Source organism: Eschrichtius robustus, chromosome 17 (genome assembly GCF_028021215.1).
Source record: "Eschrichtius robustus isolate mEscRob2 chromosome 17, mEscRob2.pri, whole genome shotgun sequence".
In the NCBI taxonomy this organism is placed as follows: domain Eukaryota; kingdom Metazoa; phylum Chordata; class Mammalia; order Artiodactyla; family Eschrichtiidae; genus Eschrichtius; species Eschrichtius robustus.
In genome coordinates, this window is record NC_090840.1 from 86,071,819 (window position 1) to 86,099,312 (window position 27,494).

The 27,494-nt window shown below is 67.9% G+C and overlaps 1 protein-coding gene across 8 annotated transcripts in view; it reads right to left on the reverse strand.

Moving 5' to 3' along the window:
- Positions 1-27,494, reverse strand: part of LOC137751474 (plectin) — a 59,638-nt gene that overhangs the window by 12,830 nt on the left and 19,314 nt on the right. For 3 of the 8 annotated variants that reach the window (XM_068526072.1, XM_068526073.1, XM_068526076.1), the window contains 25 exons: positions 10,758-10,819; positions 10,225-10,314; positions 9,333-9,410; positions 9,158-9,250; positions 8,052-8,218; positions 7,321-7,436; positions 7,137-7,243; positions 6,942-7,061; positions 6,768-6,863; positions 6,449-6,576; positions 6,090-6,183; positions 5,445-5,599; positions 5,090-5,360; positions 4,900-4,977; positions 4,654-4,815; positions 4,395-4,499; positions 4,179-4,274; positions 3,802-3,927; positions 2,563-2,715; positions 2,330-2,484; positions 2,120-2,246; positions 1,850-2,033; positions 1,576-1,733; positions 1,281-1,459; positions 91-229 (listed from right to left, as the gene is read on the reverse strand). In XM_068526072.1, coding sequence (XP_068382173.1) covers positions 91-229; positions 1,281-1,459; positions 1,576-1,733; positions 1,850-2,033; positions 2,120-2,246; positions 2,330-2,484; positions 2,563-2,715; positions 3,802-3,927; positions 4,179-4,274; positions 4,395-4,499; positions 4,654-4,815; positions 4,900-4,977; positions 5,090-5,360; positions 5,445-5,599; positions 6,090-6,183; positions 6,449-6,576; positions 6,768-6,863; positions 6,942-7,061; positions 7,137-7,243; positions 7,321-7,436; positions 8,052-8,218; positions 9,158-9,250; positions 9,333-9,410; positions 10,225-10,314; positions 10,758-10,819 — 3,239 coding nt within the window. Of the gene's footprint in view, positions 1-90; positions 230-1,280; positions 1,460-1,575; positions 1,734-1,849; positions 2,034-2,119; positions 2,247-2,329; positions 2,485-2,562; positions 2,716-3,801; positions 3,928-4,178; positions 4,275-4,394; positions 4,500-4,653; positions 4,816-4,899; positions 4,978-5,089; positions 5,361-5,444; positions 5,600-6,089; positions 6,184-6,448; positions 6,577-6,767; positions 6,864-6,941; positions 7,062-7,136; positions 7,244-7,320; positions 7,437-8,051; positions 8,219-9,157; positions 9,251-9,332; positions 9,411-10,224; positions 10,315-10,757; positions 10,820-11,504; positions 11,764-14,459; positions 15,046-16,013; positions 16,301-18,600; positions 18,702-21,938; positions 22,707-27,494 lie in introns of those variants that run through there. The other 5 variants (XM_068526071.1, XM_068526077.1, XM_068526075.1 and 2 more) reach the window with 5 other exon arrangements.

Sequence of the window (27,494 nt, forward strand, 5' to 3'; positions counted from 1 at the left end):
GAGAAGAGGGTGCCATTGCAGCCCGAGGCCCCCGCCACTGGCCCCGGCGTCTCTGGGCCCTCACAGCAGGGCGCGGGCCTGTGGCAGTACCTTCAGCGCAGCCTTGGTGGCCTCAAGCTCTGGGAGGGTGGCGGGCACAGCCTGGGCCTCCTTGAGCTGCTCCTCGTGGGCCCTGAGCACCTCTTCGGCCTCCTGTGTGCTGCGGATCACCAGGCTGATGGTCTTGAGCCTGCGGGAGAGCAGGGCTCAGAGCGGGGCCGGCGTGGGCTGGAGGGAGCAGCCAGGCCACCACGGTGGAACCCCAGACCTGGTGGCCAGCTGACCCCTGTGGTCATGGGCTTCAGGGAGAGAGAGGTGTAGGCAGAAGGTGGCTGGGGACCTCGGACCCGGGGATACTCCAGCTCCAGCCTGAGGCCTGGAGGGAGGTTGTGCTGGCCAAGGGAGCCCCCGTCAGCCTTCCAGCCCCCGGACTGGGTGAGGGGGACGCCATGTGCCTGACAGGGACGCTCCTCACGAACAGCACGTGGGGCGCGTGCAGAAAGGCTGGGTAAGAGACAGAAACCAAGACCAGGGCCTTGGAGGGCGGATCACGTTGGGACTGAGAGTGGAGGAGTGGAGGGTTATCACGAAGCTTCCGAAAGCGATCTTTGAGCCACGTGAGTGTACACCCTGAAATGAACCGTGAGGGAAAAAGAGGTACCCGTGTCTGGGGGCGGGGGGCAAGGAGGAGGCAGGGGCCCTGGTGAGGACTCCGCGTTCCCCGGGAGGCACTGGGGTGGAAGGGCCTGTGGGAGAGGGGATTGGGACCCTCTCAGCACCCTGGCTCTCTGCTGTCTCATCCACTGCCCACCCTGCCTACTCTCCGCAGGACCGCATCCCCACCTTCTGCCAAGAAACCCCTCCCCCAAGGTTGCCAGTGCCCCCAGGTGCCCGGTCCTGACCTACCCCACGATGCGCCCCGGCTCCTCACCTCTGCCCAACAACTTCCACATCGGTGACCCTCCCCTACCACCCTCCCGCGGGTGGGGGGGCCCTAAGTCCTCCTCCAATAGCCCCCTCAACCCCTCTCACCCCACATCCAGTCATCAGGGAGCCCTACCTCCAAGGCACACCAGGACTGAACCCCTCCGGCCACCTCTGCAACCCCCACCCTGGTCCACACCGGCCATCCCCTGGCCACACCCCGCAGCGGACCCCACCTCGTTGGCACCGTTGCCCTGCCACACTCCCCAAGACGCCCCTTCGGTCACAGCCCCCCGGCCGCCGTCAGGTGCACTCACTTCTCCAGGTAAATGGCGGACAGGCTGCGGACCTGCTCCAACTTGCCCAGGGTCAGCTCCAGCTCTGAACGCAGAGTGGGGGCAGCGGGTGACGGCTCGGGCAGGGCCAGGACCTTCTCGGCCTCGGCAGAGAGCCGAGCAACCCCCTTGCCCAGCCCGTCCACCTCAGCCTGCGCTTTCTACGAGAGACGGAGCAGGAGGCGAGCTGAGCCCGCGAGCCCAGCGCACAGCCCACGTGGAAGGCCGGGGGTGGGGTGCAGTAGGGGGCGGGGGTGGGGGAGTGGACGGGGCCTGCCTGCTGCTCGGTGATGCGCTGGGCGCACTCCCGCGCGGGCTCCTTGTCCAGCGGCAGCCGCAGGCGGTGCACGGTGCGTGTCTCGCAGGCCTCCAGCTGCAGCCGGATGTCCTTGAGCTCTGAGATGCAGCGCTGACAGCGGGACTCCTCCTGCTCGCCTGAGGACACGTCCTGCTCACAGGCTGCCCCGGCCACGCCCTCCCGCCACCACACACACACACACCACTGCCCCCCTGCCGCCCCCCCCCCCACCCTCCGGGCGGCACCTGCCTACCCTGCTCCAGGCTCTGCAGCAGCTGCTGGTAGTGGCGGCTGCAGGAGCCGTACTCGCGCTCAGCCTGTAGCCGGTCCTCAGGCCCGAAGCCACCAGCGTCCTGGCTGTCCCGCAGGAAGGCCTGGTAGTGCAGCTCCAGGCTTCGCAGGGCTTGGCGCTGCTCCTCTGGTTTCAGTGTGCGGAACTGCAGACGGCACGAGGGCTGAGCACGGCCGCAGGAAGGCCCCTGCCGCCCGGCACCACCCAGAGTGCCCAGCGGGGCAGTCGTACCGTGGCCAGGGACCAGGAGCGGATGAGCTGCATGTCGCGGCCGAGGCTCTGCCACGCCAGCAGGCTCTTCATTTCCGTGTGCAGCTGGTGCCACAACGCCACCAAGGCCTGGTGCTGGGCCTCCAGCCTGGCAGGTCGGGGGCACAGTCAGAGGTGTCTGGGGACCTGCCCGACACCACCCTCTCCAGCTGCATACCCAGGACCACGCACCTGGCGATGGCCTCCTGGGCCTCCTGGTTGGGCGGGGGCACAAGGAAGCACACGGAGGGCATGGCGGCCTCGCTGCAGGAGCTGCCCAGCACCTTCCAGTAGAACGGCTGTGCAGGGCCTACCATCTGGCACTCGTCACCCTTGTGCACGGTCACCTGAAGCAGTCAGAGCATCGCAGCGCGGCTCCACCCACACCCACACCCACGCCCCACCCTGCCCGGCCCAGCCCTCACCTCCACCTGCTTGTAGTCGCACACGGCCAGCAGCGGCACGCGGCCCCGCATGGGGTGCGCTGGGCTGCGGGGCTTCAGCTGCACGACGGCCTTGGCCCGCTTGGCCAGGCCTGAGAGGTGCCCCCTGTACTCGTTTAGCTGCTCCTTCTCGTCCTGCCGAGGAGGGGCAGCTCAGAGACCAGCATCCGGTGTCGGACACCGAGCGCCCGGACGAGGGTCTGTGAGGACCCACATGCCCACCCCGGGAAATGCACGAGCACCCCTGGACCCCCGCAACGCCCTGAGATCAGGTGTCCTTCCAACTGCCCCCGGGATGCTGCGGGGCTGGGCACTCAGCCAGGACAGGCGCCCGGTCCCACCGACACTCCTTCCTTCCCAGTCAGGACCGAACGGCCTTCCCCGGCCCCCGTCACACGTGGCGTCCTTCAGTGGAGGGCCCCACAGCGTCCTCTCCCCTCTGCCCTCCCCTGTCCTGCTGTGGCCCCCCTCCTCCCACCCAGCCGCTCCGAGGGACGGGGGACCGTCCAAGGCTGCAGGTAAGAGTCCACGCGGGAGCTGCCTGCACCTCTCCCGCCCCCGCCCCGGCTGACGCTGCCGCTGAGGGGGCCTCCTGGACCCCAGGCTTCGCTGACCCCCGCTCTTGACCGCAGGAGCTCCAGGCGGCAGGGCCTACCGGCCCCCCCCCTCCTCCATCGCTCCCTGCCCCAGGGCACCTGGCAGCACACTCAGCTGCCTCTGTGACCTCCACAGCCCTCCCGACTGCGCCTGCCCCAGACTGTCAGGCCCGAGATGCTGACGGACCTGCCTGTGGTGACATGGCTGGCAACAGAGCAGCTGACTCAGGCCTCTGCTCCCTCCAGGGGCTCTGTGGGTGGGGGGGCTCGTACCAGCTCTGGCCAGCCACCTGCCCCCAGGCCAGGACCCTGCCGCTGAGCTCTCGGTTCACCCATACCCCCGCCCCACGGTGCTGACCTCCAGCCCCTGTCGTGCCTCCTGACCCCTGCTGGCACCTCTAGTCACCACTCTCCGCCTCCAGAGGAACCTCTCCAGAGCACCGATGCAGCCCAGACACCGGGCCAGCCTCTCCCTGTGCTCCCCTGGCCCTGGACCCTGCCACCACAATGCCTGCCGTTGCCTGCGCCCCTCCAGCCCCGCAGGCCAAGAGGCCGGGCCTCAGCGTCTGCCTCTAGCCGGGCTGCACGGCCCTGGGCCTGGCGGGGGCCCGGGCGGTCGGCTCACCTGGGCGTCCTGCAGCAGGTCCTCGAGCCGCGTGGCGGTGATAGAACGGTCACAGGTGTACTTCCGGCGCAGCGTCTCCTGCAGCTTCCGCAGCTGCTCCTCAGCCTCCCGCACGTCTGAGAAGAACTGGGGCGGCAGAAATGGGTCACGCTAGGCCAACAGCCCAGAGCCCCCGGCCACAGCTGCCCCAGTACGGGCCGGAGGGGCTGGGCCCAACAACCGGGGAGAATTCTGACGCAAGGTCAGCGGGACAGCGCGTGGGGTTGGTTATCCACGTCTGCATGGACACGGGGAGGGGCCCCAGATCTGCAGCGGTGGTCGAGGGGCTCCTCGAGGTCACTGCAGCAGAGGCGGGGGCTGGGGAGCCCAGTTCTCACCTGGAAGTAGGCGGTGTTCTCCTTTAGGTGCGCCTCGATACAACAGCACAGCTGCAGCATCCAGCTCCACTGGGTCTGCAGGGCCGCCTGGAAGGACTGCAGCACAGCACGTGGCCCCGTCGGGCCCTGCCCCACCACAGGGGCCCGGGGGGATCCCCCCAGCCCTGCCCCACCACACCAGGGGGGCCCGGGGGGGTCCCCGCATCCCCACCCCACCTCCGCTGTGGGCCGGGCAGGGTGGTCTTCCCGAAGCAGGCGGTCGCCGGTGCTCTGGATCTCTTTGATTTTCTTTTCCTTTAGCTCTAGCTCATGCATCAGGGCCTGACACGGAGGCAAGGGGTCTCAGGGGCGGTGCCAGGGCCACGTCGGGGTCCACCCGTCTCCCGCCAAGCACCACCCGGGGCCTGGAGCTGGACCCGAACTGGGGAGGGCAATCGTGGGCGGGGAGGGCCCGGAGGCCGGCCACCTGCCTCACCGAGTAGCCCTCCTTCTTGGCGGCCATGTTGGTGTTGCGGTCGCTCCAGTCGAAGCCCACCTCCTCCTCCTCCCTGTCACTCAGCCACATCAGCTCCTTGGTGGCGGCGGCCACAAAGCCATGCAGGCTCTCCAGGGACCGGAGGCGGGCCTTGGAGGAGCTCTGTGAGCAGGCAGGCGGGGAGTGTGTCAGCCCCGCGCCCCCCTCCCCCACCCCCACCCCGGCTCCCAGCCGGCCGCCACTCACGAGCAGCTTGGCGTACTGCAGGTCCAGCCGACCCAGGCAGTCTCGGTAGGCGCCCCGGGTGGCCGGGGAGAGCTGGCCCTGTGGGAGATGAGGAGGGGTGAGGCCTGCGGTGGCCGGGACCTGGCCTGCGCCCAATGCCCGCCCCTGCCCACCTCGTCAGTGTGCCCGCCGCCCGCACCCCCCCACTCACCTCGTCGGTGCGCGCCCGCTCGATCTTGGTCCGGAACTCCTCGACCGACTGGTGCAGGCCTCGGTGGCTGCCCAGCTGCGCCTCCACGCTGGGCAGGTCCACGCCCCACTCGGCGCTGTCCAGCCGGCGCTGGTTCTCCTCCACCCAGGCCAGCAGGTCCTGCAGGTAGCGCAGGGTGGAGTCCTCGAGCTCGGGGCGCCTCGGCGCGCTCCGCAGACGCAGGTTGTACTCGGTGCGGATGGCCACCAGACGCTCGTGCAGGCGGTACACCCTGTGGGCGGGGCAGGGGTCAGGAGGGGTCAGCGGAACTGGGGTGCCCTCCCCAGGCCCTGGGGGTGGGGGGGGCCTGGCCCACCTGCGGTACATCTGCTCGCCCTGCGGGTGCCGCCCATCCTTGAGAGTCTGCACGTCGTTGAAGAGCATCCGGATCATGCCGTCTGCCTTGTCCAGGTCCCGCTCCACCTCGCCCGCCCGCTGTGGTGCCTTGCCTGAGGCCAGCAGCCGGACATCCTGCAAGGTGGTGGCCCTGACTCAGAGCCTGGCCACCCCGCCTCCCGCCTGCCTGCATGGGGCTCCCCCGCTGCCTCCGGGTCCACCCCCATCCTTTCCCTTTCCTCCCCATCCACCACGGTACGTCCTTCTGATGTTTCTGGCCAAACCCCCCAGACCCCACCTCTCTGGGGGACCCAGGACCGGGTCCAAAGGCCTCCGCTAGGGCCCAGGAGCCAGACGGTTCGTGGTCTTGCCCTCCAGCTCCCACCCCTGGAAAGTTGTCCCCAAGAGACCCCTGTCCAGGCCCACACAGTCCTGCCCCTCTGGGCCCCGCGGGTCTGGGTCCCTTCAGACTGCAGCAGCTCAGGGCGGGCCTGGTGCCCAGAAGCCAGCTCTGCCCAAAGCTCGCAGTCAGAGTCGGCTCCACACCCAGAGGGAGGAGCGCTCAGGGCCCGCCTCCCTCCCACAAGCCTTCCCGCCCAGGCCCACCCTCGTCCCCGCCCCTCACCGACTGCAGCAGGGCGTCGGCCTGGTTCAACTGCTCTTCACACAACCCGGCCTCCATCTGCAGTTTGCTCACGACACGCTGAAGACGCTCTAGTCTGCGGCCCAGAGCAGCCACGGGACCCGCGGTGAGTGGTGTCAGCCCACCAGGCTCCCCACCGCAGGGCGCAGCTCCCCTCCTGCTCCTGGCCTGCCCGCCAGCCTGTGGCCCACAGCTGAGCTGGCCCCAGAGTGTGGGTTTCCCAGCCTCGGGGGAGGGGGGATTTCCTCCCCAGGCAGTGACTCACCCTCGGGGTGGCTTCCCTGCCACCGCAGGGCCCCACCCGCCCACCAGCTGCCTCGTCCACCCCAGCGCCCGCCCACCTCTCAAACTCGCTGCGGAGCTGCTTCTCCCGCTCCAGAATGGCCACGTGCAGCTTGCCCCACTCCTTCTCCACGTCCAGCGGGTGGTAGCCAGGGGGCACCTTGAGCTGTCCAGCTTGCACCGCCCCCTGTGGGCAGGGGCCTAGCTCAGGCCGGGGCCAGCAGAGGCTTGGGGGTCACCCGGGCCCCCGGCCCACCCGACCTGGAACAGCCCTGGTCCCAGCTCCGTGGTAAGGCTGGGCCAAGCCTGCTGGAGGGGACCCCACAGGCCCCGGGCTCCCGGGCAGCTCTGCTCCCCTCCCTCCAGGACCCCCCTCACCTCCAAGGACTGGTAGATGCCCTTGGACCGGTTCTTGTCCGCCTCCTTGGCTGGAAGCTCCGTCTCCTTAAACTTCAAGAACTGGCACCACAGGATCTGGGGACGAGAGGTGTCAGTAGCCAAACCTGGGGCCCCACAGCGGGCACAGGACCCTGGCTAGGCAGGGAAACCCACCTCAATCTCTTCAAAGCTGGAGGGGAAGCGGCGCTCCTCGAAGCCAGCCGTTTGTGCCCGGATCCACTGCAGCAGCAGCAGCACCAGCTCCCGGTACTCCTGCCAGCGCAGCTGCAGCTCCTGGGGAGGGGGGCGACGGGCCGTCAGGGGCCCGCCTACCCCCCGCCCGCCCGGGGCCTGCCGGCCGGCACTCACATTAGCCTTCACCCCGTCCTGCACGTCGGGCACCCGGGGCATGGCGTCGTACAAGGATGAGACATAGGTGATGATGGACTTCTCGTCGGGCTGAGGGACGTCCACATCTGCAGGGGAGGAGGGTCAGAGGCGCCCCAGCGAGAGGCAGGGGAGGAGAGAGTGAGGCAGGGGCCGCGGCACGTACCCTCAGGGTCCAGGAGCCTTGTCACCCCCAGGTCCCGCTCCGCCACGGAGAAGGCCTGGTCCAGGTTCTCCAGGTTGGTCTGACGATACACCTTGTTCATGTCGATGAGCGTAGGCCTGTGGGCAAAGGGGCGGGTGGGGCAGGCAGGCGGGAACACAGGAGCAGCCAGGCCCACCGGGCAGGTCAGCGCACAGACACGCCCCCCACAGGCCCCCCAGAGACACAGAACCCCCAGCACACCCTCGTCCTGAAAAACACCCCCACCCCACTAGCGTCCAGTCCCGCCCACCCAGGCAGCCCACCTGCAGGTGCTGCGCACATTGGGCCCTGCCCCCAGGAGCTCAAGGGGCCTACGGTGGGCACAGGCACAGGGTGGGGTGCCGGTCAGCCTGGGCCCTCCGCAGGGCCGACCCCACACAGGCCCCTTCTGGGGTGTCCACGTGGGGCCAGCGCTCACGGCTGTGAAAACCAGCAGCCTGCTGTCCTCTGGCCTCGAGGAAGCCGGCACGGCCTCAGGAAGGGCCCAGGAGGAGGCGGGAAGGGTGTGCATAGGGCTGGGCCTACTCGCCTGCACCCTCCCAGGGAGGCGGGCTGGCGCCGGTGCGCCCGTCCCCGTGGGCGGCAGGTGCCTCTTGCCATAGTCTTCACCCCCACTCATTTGAAGTTGCCCAGCTGAGGGGCTGCAGGGACGCCCCAGACCCACAGTGCCCTCCCTGCCCCGGGCCGCGTACTTGTGCCGGTGGATAATGGCGTTGAAGAGGCGGCCATCTCGCCAGCTGGTGGTGAAGTTGTCACAGCGCAGGCCCTGGCAGCCCTCTACCATGCGCTGGGACCACAGCAGCAGCTTCTCCTTGGCTGTCATGTCCTCCGACTGCCCGCTCACCTGGATGTCTGAGATCTGCCCCACACAGCGGGCGGGAGACGGGAGCTCAGCCACGGCCAGCGACCTGCCCGGTGCCCAGTCAAGGTGCACGGGAGCTGCCAGGCCAGCAGGGACCCGCCACACCTCAGTGTCACAAGCCGAGGCCACTCTAGGCGGCAGCTGCCACAGAATGTCAGGCCCCCAGCCCCTGCCATTGCCACATGGTGGGTGCCCTGGGCTCCCTCCTCCTGGGGCACACCCTGCACCCCGCAAGGCAGGCATGGATCAGTTGGTGGATGGTGGGTGCATGGAGCTCACCCAAAAGTCCCAGGCCTAGAAAAGGCTGTCACGAGGGGCAGGGGGCGGGGCAGGGGGCGGGGCAGGGGGCGGGGCAGGGCCTCCCTGGCTGCAGGCCAGGGTTAGGTCCCGGGGACTGAGCCTGCGGGGCCACAGCAACGGGCCAGGCCCTGCACTCGGTCCAATGCTTCAGGCCTGGGTCTGCCAGCCTGTCTGCTCCCCCGCCTGCCTGGCCCTAGTTATCTGTCTGTCTGTCGGCCTGCCCGCCTGCGTGACTCAGCTGCTGTGCCAGCCAGGCTCTGCCTGCCCAGCTCTCAGATTTGCAGCTTCCTGTGCGGCCGGGCAGGCAGTGGGTGAGTCAGCCCGTGCAGCGGGTGCTTCTCTAGAACCTTCCCTGGGGCAGGAGGCCACACCAAGAGTAGAGAATGCATTCCTCTGCAGGGAGGCTCTGCGGGGCCTGCCCAGTCAGGGCCAGAGGGCACGGGATAGGCAGGCCTTGGAGAGAGGCCTGGGCCTTCAGGCCACGGAGCTAGCACAGGGCGGCGGCACGGGCTGGCAGGAAGGCTCCAAGTGCCAGGATGCCGAGGGCCCCAGCTCCCAGGCCGCACAACTAGCCGGGTGCCAGGCCAGCCCCGGAGACTCCGGGGGCGGCAGAGGGTCAGTGGGCGGCCACGCTACCTGGAAGTGCAGGATGATGGTCCAGATCAGGCCGAGGGTCAGCTTGGGGTTGCCATCGGCAATATCATCGTTCCTGATGTTCACCAGCTTCACCTACGAGCAAGCTGCCCTCAGTCATGCCCCCGAGACGGCCGGAAAAGGGGGCCCGGGCCTGCGGCCAGGTGGGCAGCATTACCTGGCGGTGCCGGAGATAGTCCAGGGCGATCTGAACGTTCTGCAGCTTGTGGAAGCGCATCCTGCCCTTCTCCCGCGGCTGGGAGGGGAAGCAGGGCTGGTCAGCGGCCCCAGACCCCGGTCACAGCCCGTCCTGTGGCTGCGGCGTCTGCCCACCCTCAGAACCCCCAAGGCATCTACAGTGAGGGTCTTCCCCAGTGGGGCAGCAGCCCTTCCCTGACCCGGGTCCACCCGCCCCAGCTGGGAAGGGGGGGCCGCTGGCCCAGGGGCCAGGCCCAGCAGGGACCAGGCTGCGGGAAGGAAGGAGGGGGAGGGGAGGAGACAATAGCCAGGAAGCCACGGGTGGAGGGCAGTGGCTTTGGGGGAGGGGTCCTCCTGCCCGGTGGTGGCAGCCCCGGCGGGTCTCAGGCCCGGCCCCAGGCAGTGCGGCAGGCAGGATGGCAGGCAGCTGGATGCAGGGCCATTTGCCAGCCCAAGTGCCATCGGCCCCGGGTGAGCTGGGCTCCTGGTCTCAGGGAGCCCACGTGCCGCCGTGGCCAGCGGGCACAACCACTCACCAGGCGCGAGCTCCTGATTACGTCCCGCTCTCTTGGCTGCCCGGCCAGAGCAGGGCAAAGGGTAAAGGGCAGAGGTCAAAGTTCAGAGTCCAAGCAGCAGAGAAACCAAAGCAGAGCAGAGCGTGAGGTTACAGTGTCAAGGCTCCGGCACGGAGGACAGCAGGGCTGTGCGCCGCGGCACAGGGGTGGGGCCGCTCCCGGGCCCGGCCCGACACTCCGGACCAGGAGGCGCAGTGGGGGGCGAGGCCAGGCTGGACACGGAGAGGGCACGGGGAAAGACCCCAGGAGGGAACGCAGGCGGGGCCTCGGAGGGGGCAGGCGGGAGGGCGCACGTACCAGGCTGTCCCCTGAGAGCACCTCCAGGAGGGAGATGAGGTTGTGGCCATCACGGAGGTCTTCATACAGGTCACTGATGTGCCTCTGTGCCTGCAGGGACAGAGGGCTGGGCTGGCCACAGGTCCCCAGAACCACCAACAGGCCCAGAGGGCATGAGGCAGAGGCCCACAGAAGACACCCACCCCCGATGAGGCACCTACCTCTGCCCTCCAGTGCTACACAGAGAGACCAGGAGAGGCGAAGAGGAGGAGGAGGAGGAGGAGGAAGAGGAGGAGGAGACGGGAGGCAGGAGCGAGCGAGGGGAGGAAGCAGAGAGAAAAGGACAGGTTTCAGAAGTGGGAGGTGAGTTCCCAGGGCGGAGAGGGTTGGCCCCGAGCGGCTGGGTGGCAGGAGGGGCGCGGGCCCTTGTTCGGGCTGGAGGGCCAGGGGCGCGCTCCTTCACCCCCACCTGCAGTCTCCTCAGCCCCTGCGACCACGCGCACGCAAACGTAGGCACTCCTGCACACACACCCACGTGTGCGCAAGCCACCAACCTTGATGAGGTGCTTGTTGACCCACTTGGTGAAGGTTTTCTTCTGCACACGGTCCCGCTCATCTGGGAGAAACAAGGCCAGGTTACCTGGGGCCTGGGAGAAGCCCTGCGAGCCCCCAGGAGGTGACCACCATGCAGATACAGTGGCTGGTGCCTGAAGAGGGCCTCAGCCTCACAAGGCGACCCAGCCTCCCCGCCCCTGCCCAACGACGCCCTCCTCAGCCCTGGACAGGAAGGGAGGGGCCAGGCACACGGTGCCCACTGCTGGATCTCCCTACTGTCTCCCCCTGAAGCTGGGAGGGTCTGGAGCCACAGCACACAGGTCCCGGCCTGCCCCTCCCCCCCACAGGCTGCCTCCCAGGGCCCCGGGCTGGGCAGGGATGCAGCGAGGGGGAAGCTCTGTCCTCCCCACGGGGCAGTGGGCCTTTCCCAGGACACAGAGAGCTGTCCCCCCACACACTGCCCGACACCCGAGGCCCACAGGCCACTGCCGGCCTCTCTGTGCTAGGCGCGGGTGGCTGCCCCGCTCCCCCCACCCCCACCCCCCCCCCCCCGACCCCGGCAGCTCTGCACCCGGGCCAGAACAGAGCACGCTCCCCGTGGCGCCAGCCACCTGTCTCAGAGTCTGTCCCCCAAATTCAGGCCCTCAGAGTCTGGGCCCCACCCCACCCAGTGCCACGTTTCCCACGGCAGGAACTGGGCCCTTCCTGCCCCACGCCTGCCCTGCCGAGCGAGGAGTGCCCGCTACCTTTCTTGCCCTCTGAAGCCCTGAGCACAGCCAGGTAGAGGTTGTCCTCCGAGCTGGTTCTCTTGTGACCCAGGCCCTTGGGCTCGGGCACTCGGAGCCGGTTCTGAGACATGATGCCGCGCCCACCCCTTCGGGCGCTCTGTCCCTCAGTCCCCAGGTGCTGTGCGCAGGCGGCGGCACACAGCGGCGAAGGCGAAGGTGCTTGCTCAGTGGCTCAGCTCAGCTCAGCTCAGCTCGGAGCCCAGTTGGTGGGGCCGCTCCCTGCCCGCAGTACTCCCCAGCTGCTGTCCCCGCCCCCGGAGCCCCACCCCGCCCTGCACACCCCCCAGAGAGGGAGTGTCCCTGCGGGAAGGAGGAAGGCGGCCCCTCCCCCATGGCCACACCCACAGCCCGACAGAAACAGGAAACCCTGGGGTTTCCTCACCCACCCTGCCCGCTGCAGCCCCTGGCGGGACCCGGGGGTACAAGGGGACCTGGCACCTCGCCGGGATCATAGGGAACCACACGCCTTCCTCATGGCCACTCTAAAGGAGGGCCCCCCACAGGGAGGGTACCTGAGTGTGGCTGGGCCCAGCGAGCCCACGGGTCACACCTCTTGGGCAAGCACCGGCTCAGGGCTGCCGAGCCCAGGGCTACCCCCATGCCTGCCCACACTACCTGCTGGAGGGGCTCTAAGGAGGGACCCCCAAGCTGAGTGACACCTGGCTTGGGGGAGCCAAGTGCCCGTGCCTTCCTTGCAGCCCCCCTAAATCATCCCTTCTCATAGACCTACATGCCCTCTGTGGGGTGGGAGCCAGGCTCCACTGTGCCCCTGGCTCCAGGGCCACTATGGTCCAGTGCCAGGTGGGCCCTTCCTGAGCTGCCCACCAGGCACGTCCTGGAGCAGTGCCCCATCTGAAGGCAGAGTACACAGCAGGGCGGGAGGGGGCACATAGCCGAGCGCTGACTCACCGGGCAGGACTGCCCAGCCCTGAGCCACAGGAACTCTGCCCCACGGTCGGGGGCGGGTGGGCCTGGGGCCAGAGGGGAGCACGAGGCAGGGGGCGGCAGCCAGTGAGTCAGGGATGGGGAGGGGACCCCCCCCCCGCACGGTGACTCACAGGAAAGGAAGCCGCACCTGGGGGCAGTGGGGGCAGGACGGGTGGGGGGCAGTTGGCAGTTGGGCGGGGTGCACAGATAGCAGCTATTTGGGCTGTAAAGGAGGGAGGACAAAGGGCACGGGGGTGCCACCTGAGCCTGCTTCCTCTGGTCTCGCACACAGCTGCCCCTGGAAGCGAGGGGACTGCCCAGGCTGCCCGACCACCTCAGGAAAGAATGCACCGCCCCGACCACAGAATTTTCCAGTCAGATGTGATGCGATCCAGCTGTCAGCGCTGCCCCCCCATGCCCACAGCACCTCCAGCCTCGGCTCCAGGGAAAGCTCACCCCACCCCGTCCCCGCTTGCCCTTCTGTAACCACGGGAGGGCGCCCAAACCCCATGGGGTAGGGGGTGCCCAAGCCAGGTGGAGCTGCTTACACCCCACCCCCGGCCCTAGGGGCACAGCCAGACTTCCGGGGCTCTGCCGAATGTCACATCCCTCCCCACCTTGGAGAGGCCCCTCAGGCCCCAAGCCCAGACTCTGAATCTGCTCTACACGCCCCGCAGCCTTCTGTGCAGGGCCTGGAGAGGCCGCGCGGACATCAGCTCTTCACCCTCCAGAGGCGCTCCACAATCCCAAATCTGACCCCACGCTGGCCAGCGCTCCCAGGACAGGGTCACCGAGAACGTCTCACACCCACTGCCCCTCCCCAGGTTTGGATCCTGCAGAAACGCCTTCTTCAGAGAGCCGCTTGTCCTAGCCCAACTTCAAAAAGCCTGTACTGAGCACCTGCTGTATGCAGGCTCGGGGCTAGTCCAGCAGTAACAGGGAGGTGGGGTCTCTGCCTGCAGGGGTAGGGGTGTCATTCTGGGAAGGGGCACACACACGAGGCCCCTGGGAATGAGTCAGGAGCTGGAGCAGGGAATCCAGGACAAGCAGGACCCACAGGACTTGGTGAGCCCCCAGCCCAGGCCCCAGCCCCAGCTCCAGCTCCTTCTCCAGATTTCTCTCTGCCACCAAGGGGCCTCCAAGGATGCTGTCTCACCGTCTGGGATGGGGTTCCACCTCCTCCTCCCAAGCCTGGCTCCAGCGCCCGGCCCCCCTGGACGCCCTCCTGCCTCTGAGCTCCCCCCAGGGTCTCAGAGCTTGTCCTCTCCCCCCTCCACAGCCCCTCCCTCCAGCCCTGCCTGCTAGCCCCTCGCCCCTAGCTGTAGATGCTTCCTCCCCTGTCCATCCTATTCGGGCCCTCAAACCCAGAGACAACCCCTCCCAGGCCGGCCCTGCCCCTCCTGACTCCCCACAGGCCAGGCTGCAGCACATCTCAGCCGGCCCTCCCCAGGACATTCCCCAGCACTGGTGCGCCTGCACATCTGCCTGACCCCTGTCCTGTCCACCAGCCCAGCGTCCCCTAGAGCTGCCCATGGCCTCTGAAGAGTATCGATGCCCCCTTCTACAGATATGGAAACTAAGGCTGGAAGCCCCCACGACTAGCGAAGCCGTTCCTGGGACAGGAAGCTTGCAGACGGAGAAGGGTACCTCGGCCTAGGAGAGGCGGGAGACAGAGGGCCCCGCCCCCAGCTCCTCACCAGCCCCGCCCCCAGCTCCTCCCTCTCCCCTCATGCGCCCCACTGCCAACTGCCTGGTGCCCAGAAGCCGAGGCCCAGGCCCAAGCCGCCCCGCCCACCTCCCCCTCCCCCTTCTCCAGAGGGAACAAAGGGGCAGAGAGGACCTCACTCCGCCTTCCTCCCCAGGTGTTTCCGGAACTGAGCCTGCGGGTGGGGCTGCACTTGGGCTGGGCAGCACCCAGCGGAGATGACAAAGAGACAGAGGCAGGTGCCCCCCCTGCACCACCACCCTCCAGCCGCACGCACCCACCTACGCAGCACAGCTGCCCGTAGAGGTAGCCCCTGCGGGCCTGCTCGCAGCCCCCATCCAGCCAGCACGGCCGTTCCAGCACAACCTCCTTCTGCGCGGCAAGAGCGACTCCCGCCCCCCGTGTGCCGGGCGCAGCCATGAGCTTGGGCGCCCTGGGGACAGCAAACAGGACAGAGCAGCGTCTGCTTCCCAGCCCACCCGTGAGGCCGGGGCCGCCAGCTCTTCTCTCCACACCCTCCCCCGCCGCGGGGCGGGCCAGACGCTGAGAATCTGCCCCTTGCGGGCGCCCCACCCAATGTGAGCCTGGAAGCCGCGCCCCTACGTGGAGGGAGAGGACCCGGCTAGGCCTGGGGGACTGGGGGCAGGGGGAGGCTGCCCTCAAGGACAAAGAGGCCTGGGAACTCCCTAAGATAACTGTTCCCCTGCAGGATTCGAGGGAGAGGCTGGGGGCAGTGCGAGGAGCAGGGAGCTGAGAACAGCTGAGAACACAGCAGGAGCACCGCAGCCTCGAGGGGCACCGAGGGCAGCAGGGACGGGGAGCGGCCAGGACAGCGGCCGGAGGGGAGCCCCTTCCCCACGTGGGGACGGCGCACAGAAGCAGGCTGAGGGGGGGGGGGCCAAACCACAGCAAGGAAGTCCTGGCCCGAGCGTTTGTTTGTTTTATTGACCGTCCCTGCAGCTGAGTCACCAGCTGCTCCCCAGCCCCCAAAGCCACGCCTAGAAGCCCCATCCGGACTCAGACCTAGGGCCCAGCGGGCCCGGCACCCCTGCCAGGGGCCAGCCCTGGCCACCCCCACTGAGGGCAAGCCTCCACACTCCAGGCTATGCCCAGTGCAGACCGGCAGGTCCCCGCTGGGGCAGTCCCTCTGGCCAGAACCCCAGTCCCCATGCCCCCGCCCCCCAGCTCATTCACTTGAGTGGAGGCCCCACCCTCCTGGGCTGCACGCAGCTGCTGCCAAGGGCTACAGCCCAGAGCCGGTGACCTGGAGCAGGGGGAGGGCAGAGCACAGCCAGGCTGCCGGTCCCAGGCGTTCCTAGGCCCTGGCCAAGGGCGCTCAGGCACCTGCCTCACCTCCGTGCAGGGGCAGGGAGGCTCTGCCCAGGCCCAACCCCACCTCAGTCCTGGGCGGGAGCTCTCCCAAGACCTGCCCCAGGACACCCGACCTGCACCTGCCAGCTGCAGTTTCTGTGCTGACAGTCACCTGTGCTCACCCTGTCCCTGACTGCTAGGGAGGGGCCTCCCTTCCGGACTGGACGCTCCTGCACTGCCCCTGCCGCCCACTCCCCACCTGTCCAGAGCCCCCCTCGCCCAGTAGGGGGCTCCAGGCTAATGAAGCCACAGAGCCCCGGCCCTGCCCAGAGAAGCAGGGTAGGAGGCGGAGGCGACACCGCTTCTGACCACGTGCCGGTGCTGCTTCCCCCGGGACGGAAGGGGAGGGCGTAGGGAAACGCAGGGGCGGGAGGGAGGCGGCCCCTTGCCTGCCCCGCCCTCAGCCCCCTGACGGGGTGGCGGCTGGTGACTGCAGCCCGGGCAGTAGCCACCAGCGGCCTTACCTTGCTCGTCCTGCACCCGCCGGCGCCCCCTGTGCCAGTGCCACACAGCGGCCAGGGTGACAACGTGGCCCACAACCACCAGGGAAGGGAACAGGCTGCCCGAGGGCTCCATGGCTCTGGAGAGCAGAGCAGGCGGAATCGCCCTTCGGAAGGACTGCTCGAGGCCGGGCAGCCCCCTCCCTTCCCCGAGCGGAGAGGACGGCGGGGGGGTGCCCCGGGACCAGGGACCGCCCCCTGCAGGACCGCCCTACCGCCGTCCGCCTGGCGCCCAGAGACCAGCCCCGGCGCTGCTGCTGCTCCTGCTGCTGCTGCACCAACTGTGCTGCCGCCAGCCCCCCTCCCTCCCCTCCCGCCAGCCCCCCTCCCTCCCCTCCCGCCAGCCCCCCTCCCTCCCCCTCCCGCCAGCCCCCCTCCCTCCCCCTCCCGCCAGCCCCCCTCCCTCCCCCTCCCGCCAGCCCCCCTCCCTCCCCCTCCCGCCAGCCCCCCTCCCCCTCCCTCCCCTCCCGGCCGCTCCGCGCTCCCCACCCTCCCACGGCGGCGCCGGCTCAGCTGTCCCAGCGCAGCTATCACGTAGTCACGCTCAAGGTTAGCGGGAGCCTTAACCCCTGCCCACCCTCGGCCACACCCGCCAGGAGGAGGGGCCTGCGGGGAAGCCAGGCCGAGCGGCGGCCCCCCCCCCCAGCCTGGGCCCTGCGCGGCCTCAGCGCAGTCCTGCCCCCACCCCCACCGGGCGGGCGACCGTGGTGCCCGAGCACCCCACTCTGCCTCCGAGGGTACCCGCTGGTGGCAGCTGCCAGCGCCCCAGCCCTTGCTGGCCTCCCAGGCTGGCAGCTGACCCAACCACCCTCAAAGACAAGCGGCCAGAGCCCCGACGCCCCTACCCCCCCACAGGGCAACAGACAGGGCGTGGGGGAGGGGCCCAGGTGCCGGCCTGGAGAGCAGACCGTGCACAGAGGTAAGGACAGAGCCTCCCACCCGCGGCCCCAGCCGGGCTTTCAAAGGCTGCCCCACCTACCCGGCACAATCTTCATTGGGGACAGCGGCGGGAGCCCACGGGTCCGACAGGGAGTGGGTGCGGGGTGTGGGGAGGGTCACAGGCCCCTCGGAGGCAGCAGTGAGCCCGGCAGTGGCGGTGGTGCCGCTGACAGCAGCAGTGCCTGTGTCCGTGGGGGAGGGGAGGGGTGGGCAGGGGGCCCGGGGGGATATAAATATCCAAGGAGGGCCAGCGAGGCCCGTCATGTGTCCAGACTTAGAACATGACGTGCAGAGCGAGGGCACCTGGGCCCAGAGCCTCGCTGGAGCCCAGGCTGACTGCGCGGCGCCACCCGACGCTCCCCCCAGGCTCCCACGGGCGATTCTAATAATAAGAAGCCTCCTGGAACAGGCCGAGCACTGGCACGTGGGCCTTGGGGGCTCTCGTCCCCCTTGAATGGGGCACAGCCCCGCCCTGCCGGCCTCGCGGGGTAGGGACAGCAGTGGGAGAGCACTGGGAAAGGCCACACAGGCAAGGGCTCCCCCCACCCCCCTGCACAAGTCACAGGACGCAACACCTGGCCCAGAGGGACGGGACGGCCTCCCCAAGGTGACATCTCAGGCCAAATCAGGCTGGGCCACGTGAGCGCCCGCCCCCCAGCTCGGGCCGTGCCTCCCCACCCCAGGACAGTCCCAGTGTCTACGCTGACCCCACCCAGACCCCAGCAGCGGCGGGTCTGCAGAACGCTTGGGGCTGAGGTACCGGCCCACATCACATCCTGGACTGACCCAGGCCTCAGCGTGCTCAGGAAACAGGACGTGGGGGTCACGGTCCTTCCCCTCTCCTCCCAGCAGCCTGGACCCCTCAGGCCCGAGCAGACAGAGCACTGGGGTTTGTACCCCATTTTGTAGCGCTTCCCCTGGGTCCAGCACCATTCTATTCCAATCCTCAGAGAAAGCTACGGAGTAAGCCCGGTGTATTACTGCATCGTACAGATGAGGAAACCGAGGCACAGAAAGGGTGAGGGGCTCACCCTCGGTCACACAAGGCTGTGATGTCAGCCCCGGCGGTCTGCCTGGAGTGCGTGGTGAGCCTGCAGCAAAGCACAGCAAACCACACTTGGCCTCTGGCCGCCGGGGTAGGGGCCCCCTGGTCCACGTGGGGAGGCCAGGGGCAACGAGAAGAGGGCCGGAGGGGTGAAGGGGTGGAGGGCCAGGCCACCCAAGCCTCCTGCCCATCAACCCCGTGCTTCCGAAACTCACTTCTGAAGGAAACTGGCCTGCAGCGGCCAGCTCTGGAGGCTGGGACTGGGACCGAGCTTCTCAGAGGAGTCAACGGCCCGGGGAGAACCAGCTCCCAGAGGCAAGGGTGTCCCTCCCTCGAGGGTGGCGGGCAGCACCCCCCACCCCCCCAGGGACCTGGGGCAGGACCTGCAGCTCCCAGAGCCTCCATCCCACACCACACACCCCCGGGCACCTCTGAGAGGGAGCCGTGCTCATCCCCAAGTCCCGAGTCCCAAGTCCCCGAGTCCCAAGTCCCGAGTCCTGCCCCTCCAGGGCCCAAGCCCCAGGCTGGAGGAGAGAGGCCTGCAGCCGCCGCCCAGCCCTGCCCTACCTTGGCCCAGCTGAATCAGCTCGTCCATGCTGTACCTGTCCATGGCTGCCACCACGGGCCAGGCCGCTCCAAGAGCCGGCAGACAGGAAAGGAAGGGAAGGCAGGAAGGAGGGAAAGGATGGGAGGCGGAGGGCAGGCTCGCTGGAGCCCTGGCCTCCCCACCCAGCCCTGGGAGCCGTGGCTCCTCCTCACGGCCACCCCTTAGTCAGCAAGCCCAGGAGAGCCGAAGCCCAGCGGATCAACAGGTCAGACCAGCCTGCCTGCAATCCCTGAGCCCTCAGGCGGGGCCGGAGGGGCCACCGGTCTCCCTCCTGTGCCTGCCCGGCCCACCCCGCAGCCTCCCCCTTGCTGCACAGGCCCCACCAGCCTGCACCTCCCCGGCCCCTCCTGGACCCTCCCCGCCATGTCCCCCATGACCAGCTCAGGCGCAGCCACGGCAGCCTCCAGCCCTGACAAAGGTGACATCTCTTCCCCGAGTCCCAGCCTCTGCGCTCCTCCCCGGGCGCTGGCCTGCCCAGCCACCGCAGGGCCCAGTAAAAGACAAATCTAATCCTGCTGTACCCTGCTTAGAAAACCTGCCAGAGTTCTGCAGATTTCTCCGAAGACAGCCCAGACACAAAGCTGGAGACTCACGGAGGGCTGGCTGGGGCACCACGCGCCGTGAAAAGGAGCATGGCAGCTCTGGGTGCTGACTCTGTGTCCCCTGCGTGGGGGACAAGCCGCGTGGGAAAGCCAGGTGCACAGCGGGGTCAGAAGAAGCAAGACCCCGAAGGCCACCTGCGTCTGCCGTGTAAGATGCTGTTGGAGCACAGGTGCTGAGGGCGTTCAGATGGTACCTGTTCTCTACAGAAGTTTCAGTTCACTCTGAATTTTAAGCCACGCCAAGCATTACCACTTGAAACATAAACGAAATTCATATATAAAAATCCATTCCACGAGTTTTCTATCACACAAAGTAACCCCAAATTCCTCGCCCTCCCGCCACCTGGTCTCCCTCTGTCCCTCCTTCCGCCAGGCGGCTCTTGGCCAAGCGTGGTCCTCATCAGCCAGGGCTCAGCTCAGGGCAACTCCACACAGGGGCCCTCCCTGCTAGCTCTTCATCCGGCCCATCCCCAGCCGCTGGGGGCTCCCAGCCCGGGACTCGGCCTGGGTCTGGCTGGTAAGTGGCTGAACAAGCGAGTGGACACCTTCCCACTCGGATGAGCAGACCAGCAGGGCGCGGGTGGGCGGGTGGCCTCAGGGTGGGGACCGTGGCGCGGCAGGCACAGCTGACTGCCCTGCAGCGTCCGTCACTCCCCAGCCGGGGCTGGACGTGCACAGGCAGCCCACCTGACCAAGGCCACTCTGGTGAGCAGGGCGGCTGGCCCCAGGGGCTGTTGACCTGGTCCTTCTGCAAGCTGACTGGAGGGCGAGGCTGTGAGGAAGGAAGGTGGCCGTGTGGCTCATCACTTGATAATTTTTAAAACTCTGGGAAGTCGATGGTTCTGAATGTCATCAGAACCTTCCTAGCCGGAGTGTGGAGCATCAGAACCCCTGCAGACCAGGAGGTAGCCCCGTGCCACACCCAGCACCCAAGGCGCCCTAGGCGTCCTCCTGTACCCAGAGTGGCACTCAGATCCCATGCTAGGCCTGAGGGACCAAGGGGAAGGGGAGCCCACACCCGCCGGCCCTGACTCAGCCTGGAGCTGGAGCTCATTTCCTGTTGGAAACTCTGAGCTGCCACCGGCGACTGCGGCCCGGAAGGGAAGACTGAGTCACCTCCGTCAGGGCTGGGGGGTCCCCCCACCCCCCCACCCCCACTCTGCCCACTGCAGCCACACCCAGCCCCCCCTCCTGGCCCACGGCCAACTGCCCGCCCAGCCACCCTGCCCAGCCCAGCCAGGCCACAGACAGGGAAGGAAGGAGCGAAGGGGAGGGAGGGGCTTGCGCTCACCACACCCCCCACCCAAGAAGGGGGAGAAGGCTTGTCCACCAGCCACTGAGCAGGGTAGGGGCAGCAGCGAGGCGAAGGTTGGGAGAGAAGGCCCAGGCTGAGAGCCGGCCACCGGGTGCTTGGTCACAGCTGACCAAGTACCCAGCGAAGCACTACTGTCTCTTTGTGGGTGTCACTGTCACCCCATTGACAGGAGCTGGAGAGGCCGTGTGGTGAGCCCGAGGCTGCCCCTCTGCCCACAGCCTCACTGATCCTCCCAGATGGGCTCCCACCCCTAGGCCCGAGTTAGCGGGTCCAACCCAGACCAGGCCAGGGCCCGCGCTTCCGCTCAGCACCTGGGCCTGCGCCTGGGTCCCCAGACCACAGTCATTTACCTGGCAAACTCCTACCCACCCTGCTAGCCTCACCCGAGGCCCCCTGTCCACTCCTCAGAAACCAAGTTCCTCCTCAGGTAGTGAGACACAGAGACGGAAGCAGGTGCGGGCTGCCCCACCTCAACGCCAAGGCCAATGAGCTCCAGAAGCGCATGTGTGAGCCTCGAGCTGCACGGGACCCTCTGCCCACCTGGGTCCTGCAGCACAGGTGCTTAGGGACAGAGGGATGCCACAGAGCAGGGACACAGCAAGGGCTTGCTGGCCACCTCTGGGACAAGAGGACCTGTTCCATCCTCTGAGACCTGGCTCCCGCTGGGAAGGATCTGCCTAGACCCCAGGCTGGGCCCTGCACCCGCCATGCCTTGGCCTCAGGCCCAGCGGCAGATGTTCCTACCTAGGGTCTGCTCTTCTCGCCCCAACCCAGGGCTGCCCGCTAGGCCATCACCAACCCCAAGCCGACCAAGCAGCCAGTCACAATATCACATCTGTGCCACACAACCACGGGGGCAGCTGTCACCCCCACTGGACAAACTCAAGGCTCAGAAAGGTCAGGTAGTCACCCACACTGTTGGAGAGAAGCTACACCGCTGTCCCATCCCAGCACCTCCTCTGCATGCCCCCACCTCCTGCAGAGAGGGCCTCAGGGCAGACAAGTCGCCAGGGTGGGGGGGGCGAGCAGGGCCCAGGACAAGGGCAAGCTGGGGAGAGGGCTGAGGGTGCCAGCCAGGGCTGTGTTAACAGCTGGTCCTGCCAGTCCAAGAACCACAAGCCCCACCCCTAGCTCCGGGGTGTGCCTGGGGATGGGCTGGCAGTAACCTACCGGCTCCTCCTTGGCCTACCCACCCCAAGGTCCTCAAGCCAGGAGGAGGAGCCCTGTGGGTCCACTGACCAGAGCGCGCAGGCGGAAACGGCGCCACCTGCTGGCGGGAGCAAAGCTTTTGCACACTCGCTGCCCACCCCAGCCCACCAGGCCCAGGCCCCCGCCCCAGCACCTCCTCCCATCCCCCACCCTGGGGCCAGGACACAGCTACCTGCGGCTGGGGCAGGCTCCGGGCCAGGCCTCGCCAGGGTCCCTGGGGTGGTGGCGGGCACCACAGGGGGCTCAGGTGCCCCCTCCTCAGGCTCCTTCCGGCGGTAGACCCACCGCTCCTCACGGGTAAGGTCCTCGGCTGGCAGCGGCCCCCGCTTGGGCGGGCAGCCCAGGGGACCCTGCACGGCCTGCACGTGGGGGGTGCGGCGGGCAGGCATCACCATGGCGACAGGGCGGCGCACCCGCTGCAAAGAGGCGGGCACGATCTCCGGCGGCAGGTGCAGGTACTGGCGCAGGTGGGCAATGCCCTCGTTGGTGAGGTACCAGTAAAAGTGGCGCCAGGCGAAGGTCTCCCGCACCAGGCCCCGCGCCCGAAGGGAGGCCATGGCGCGCGTGACCTGAAGGTTGGTGACACCGGGCACGTGGGGATGCAGGCTGCGGGGCCGCCGGTCCTTCTTGGCCACCATCACACCCTCGCGGAAGAGCACCTCGTAAATGGTACGCAGCTGGTCCAGCGGCATGAGCATGCCGGCCACCATGGCTGCCGGAGCCGGTGAGTCGAGGGCGCTGGCGAGTCGAGGGCGGCGGGCGGGGCACAGGGAGGAGGTCCAGGGGACGCCCTCGGCACAAGGTGCAACCGGGGCCGAGGGGCAGGCAGGCCGTGGCGCTGAGCCCGAGGGCGCGGGCTCCGGGCTTGTGGCTCGCGGCGCCTGGCTCTCTGGCTCCGTGCGATTCCTGCCGACACTGCGGCCTGCCCACCGCTTGCGCGAGCCTCCCGCCTGCCCGCCCTTCAGGACGCCCAGGCCGGCCCCCTCTGACTCAGCGGCAAGGGCGGCCCCTCCCACCCTCAGCTAACAGGGCCCCTCGCAGAGTGGGGGGCACCTCGCAGCAGCGGCCATCCCCAAGGCAGGCCCCCTCCCCTCCCAGGCCCGCGGCTCCACGTCAGAAATTACATCAGTTTCTAAACACTTCCTTCAGGGTTCCTAAGATTAGCGGGAGGGTGGACGGGAGTGGCTGTGGACCCAGAATCTTAAAAGGCTGGCAGAAGGGAAGCCGGAGCCGAGAGGGCAGGAGGGTCCTCAGGCCGGGGACCCAACTCAGGGTTGTGGTCTCAGAGCCTCAGGGATTCACAAGGGCCTGAAGAGGAGGGCTGGGCCGTCTGGGCAGGGGGTCCTCTAGGTCTAAGGGAGGAGAGCTGAGGTCTTGTGGGGACTCAAGGGCTGAGGGGAGAGCTGGGGTCTTGGGGGGGCAGAGGTCTGAGGGGAATGGCAGGGGCAGCTGCTGCAGCACATGGACAGGCTGTAGGCACCACTGGCTGCTGTCCATCAAGCGGGCAAAGGGACAGAGCGTTCACCTCCAAGTGTCAGACCCAGAGCGGCCACCCTCTTTAACCCTTGCCATGCCAGGCCAGATCAAGGGTGGGCCAGGAACAGGGAGTCGGCTCAGAGTCCAAGCACTGTCCGCAGGGCACAGGGTAGGGGCTCTGAGTGGCCTCCATCCACCACCGCCCCAGGCCAGCTGTTGGAGGCCAGAAGCTCTCAGCTGCCACAGGGACCCAAAGCCACCCGCGGCCCAGCGCCCCTGCCGCCAGGAGACACCCCACCCTTGGCAGCCTGAGTGCCTCCTTTGAGCCAGCTGGACAGATGAGGGGAGAGTAGCACCAGGCTAGAAGAGGGTCGGGGGCCCCAGTGAAAGGGGGACCAGCAGCAGGGGGGGGGAAGGGGCTGTGTGCTCCATGCCAACACCCTGCAGCCTGGCCCGGCCACGCCCAGCAGTCACCCCTAAGCCCTCACAGCTGAGGCTCCAACCACGGACATCGCGCGCCTCACAGCTGAGGCTCCAACCACGGACATCGCGCGCCTCCCCATTCCACCCAATACCCTGCTCTCCCACTTGGTGCTGCACCACTCACACCAGGACCTGCGCTTTCTCCCCTCCCCCAAGCGGACACACCTATTCCCAGCACTGCTAACTCGGGAACTGTTTATAAATAGGGCGGAAGGGGGGGGATCCCGAGGTGGGAGGCTCCCGCGGGCAGGAGGCCAACAGGCGGCGCGTGGGGGCGGGTTTATGAGGCCGTTGCCATGGCAGTGTAGAGCCGGCTCCACACACACACACACACACACACACACACACACACACACACACACACACACACACTCTCTCTCTCTCTCTCTCCCCCTCCCTCTCTCCCTCTCCCTCTCCCTCTCTCTCTCTCTCTCTCTCTGTCTCTCTCTCTCTCTCTCTCTGTCTCTCTCTGTCTCTCGCTCTCTCTCTCGCTCTCTCGGCAGAAGAAAGTGCAGGCACAGCCAACTGTTCCCACAGCCCGGCCCGCCAGCTCTGCGGCGCCGCTCTCCCTCCGCAGGCGGGAAGGGGGCCAGCCCCGCAGGACACCGGCCGGGGAGGGCGGGACGCCGGCTCGGGGAGGACGCCCAGCAGGCGCTGGAGTAGGCAACGGCCACGCCCCCTCAGCCTAGCGGCGCCTGCGGACCCTGCCGGGCACCACGGCTGTGGCCTCGGGAACCAACACCAGCTGTGGTTTCAGGCCAGCACTCAGGCCAGTGGCCCGGCCCGGCCCTGTGCCCACGGAAGACCCACTCCTGGCCTGACCCTCAGCCCTCCCCCGGACCTCCTGCGCTCCCCCTGCCCCACGCCGATCTCCCGTGCACTCCCCTGCCCACCCCACAGCCCCACTCTGACCTCCTCTCCCTCCTAACCACCCCATATGTCCACCGCACATTTCTCTGGTTTGATTCCCCGACCTAACCCCCCAACCCCCAAGCCTCCTACCAAACCGACCCCACAGCATGCCCCCTCCCAAAATGATTCCAAGCCACACACAAAGCCCCCAGACCTAAGGTCTCTCCTCCTTCCACACAAGACTTGCACGGGTCTTTGGCCAAGCCCCTCAGCCCCGTCACAACCCACGCCATCCCCACAGGAGAGGGCAGCAGTTTGGGACGCTGAAGAAAGGGGGGGGGGGCGGGCGGGGCACGAAGGGGAATCCCCCTCCCTCCCACCAGCCCCGCCCCCGGGGGTTGAGGGGAGGAGCAGGCAGGAGCCTAGAACGAGACGTCCCGCTCTGGCCCGCGGTGCCAGCCTCGGCACGCCTCCCTCTACCCCATCCCCCCACCCCCGCGACCCCCAGGTCCCAGGGCTGAGAGAACACCCCTTTCTGCCCTGCCCCCACGCTGCGGGAACTGCAGCCGCAGTTGCTGATTCAGCACAGGAAGGACCGGGGCGGACAGACAGGGCGGCCCCCTCCACCCCACTCCAGGCCCCTCCGGATCTCCAGGGCAACCAGTCGGGGTCCTTGGGCAGCCCCCAGAACCCCCTCCATTCCGGAACAAAGAACTGCAGTGTGGACTTGCCCGGGGCCAGCCCGCCTGACGCCTCCCCCTCCAGTGATCGATCCCCAAGGCCCTGCCCTGTCCCCTTCGACGCTGGGGGGCAGGCCGACAAGCGGGGCGGGGATTCGGCCGAGTTCGGGAGGAGAGAAAAGTGCGGATCCGAGAGGTGGCGGAGGCCGGCTCCCACCTCCGCCCCGCCCCCGCCGCCGCAGTAGCCCGCCCCGCCCCCCGACACTCGCTGCAGGGTTGCAGGGCTGCGGGGCTGCGGGGCTGCGGGGCTGCGGCTGGAGTCACCCCCGCCAGCTCCGGGCGGACCTCGCACCAGGTGGAGTCCCGGCAGGACACGGACATGGGGTCTCCTGCGGCTCCGGCTCCCCACCCACAAAGCTGCTCCCAAGGCGGCAGACCCCGACCGCTGCCCTGTGGGGGCTGCACCCAGCCAGAGGTCACTGCCTGATCCACACTCCCCACCCCCCGGCTCGGTCCCCAAGCCCGGCCCGCACCTTTGAGGGAGCTGATCTCATGCTGGATGGCTCTCGAGGGGTCCATGTCTCCGCCAGGGCTGAGGGCGGCGCGCGGGCCGCCACGCAGAGTCCAGCCCCGCACTGCACTGCCCAGGCCAGAGCCGCAGCCTGGGGGAGGAGCCGGGAGGCGCGGGGCGGGGCTTGCCAGCCGGGGCGGAGCCTCAACTAATCAATGCGCAGTGCAAGGCCGGCCCGAGCTTGCTCCCGTCTACACCGCCCCCACCCTTCCAGACCCCTGCTCCGGGTCAGGTGACCCCGGTAACTCCAGCCGGACTGCCAGGCCATCAGGCTGGATCCAGGCGTGCTTGGACGGCCCACCCCACCCCCCAGTCCCCGGGCCTCTGCCGCTGACCACCCTCAGAGTGCCCTCCTAGCCGCTCCTGTACGTGGCTTTCCTGGCCTCGAAGTCATGGCCACTCACTCCCTGCAGGAGACACCCACCGGTCTGGACCTCCTGGCGACCTCCCCAGCCAGCACCCTGGGTGAGGAGGGAAGGTAGATCCCACCGGGGCAGAGGCTGGAGGCTCCTTCATCACCACCATTCACTTCCCCCCCCCTTCCATGCCCTCCGCCTTCTCCCCTCAGCTGGGGGCCCTCCTCCACCCACATGTGCCTCTGGGTCACCTCACCCGGTCCTGTGACACTCTGACTCCCAAGGTGACACATTCAGCCTCTGCCTCTCCAACTCAGCAAATACCCACAAGGCTTGTCTTGGGAAGTTCCTGTCTTCCCGGCTCTGCGGATGTAGCACCATCTACCACCCAGCAGCTCAGGCCAACACCCTAGGGTCCTCACCCCCACGGGTCAGCCCCACAGGTCCTGGTGGCTCCGCCTTCCAGGCTGTCCACCTGCCACCAACTGTCCGGCCCAGCAGTCTCCTCACACCACCACCCCTACTGCTGACAGGATCAGCCTCCTGGACATTGTCACTGCCTGCCCCCTGGGGAGAATGACAGCGCTGGCACTGCCGGGGTGGGGTCAGCTCTGCCCCCCTCACGGTGCCGCAGGAAGCCGTAAACAAACGCGCAAGCCTTGCCCACACCTTGGGCATGCGCACGCGCGGCTTCAACGTAAACCCCAGGATTGGGCCCTCCCGCCCCACCCTGGTCCTCTGTGCTGGGCTGTGGGGGACAGACACAGCCTTCGTCTCCTGCCAGGCCCGCATCCAGATTCTTCCTCCATCCTCACCCCAAGGCCCCTCCTGGCCCCGTGGGGCCCACACCTTGCCCAGCCAGGCCGCTGCCTTTAGGCGACCACTCTTCCTGCAGGCAGGCCCACCGTGTGTCGGGTCAGGACTGGGGCGAGCGCGTGATGATGGCAGAGCTGGGAAGCCGGCGGTGCCCACAGGTACTGGCTGATGAGCAAAGAAGCGGGTGCGGCCCTATACTGGCTCAAGGCCTGATGTTCTAGGATCCCTCACAACCCCATCCCTGCCCCTCTCAGGACTCAGCCAGTGCGGGGCACAGGCAGGTCTCAGGAAAAAACAGCGGCAGACCTGGGGTAAACAGGAATATGAGAAATTAATAGAGGATTTTGTGATTCCTTACACCTGAATTCCTATTACTTTTTTATTAGCCACGTCCAGATGAACCTAAATCCAAATTGTAACTGAAGAGTACTTCCTAACTAAATCTCAAATGAAACTGATAGATACTTAAACAGAACTAAAAACTATAGGAAAAG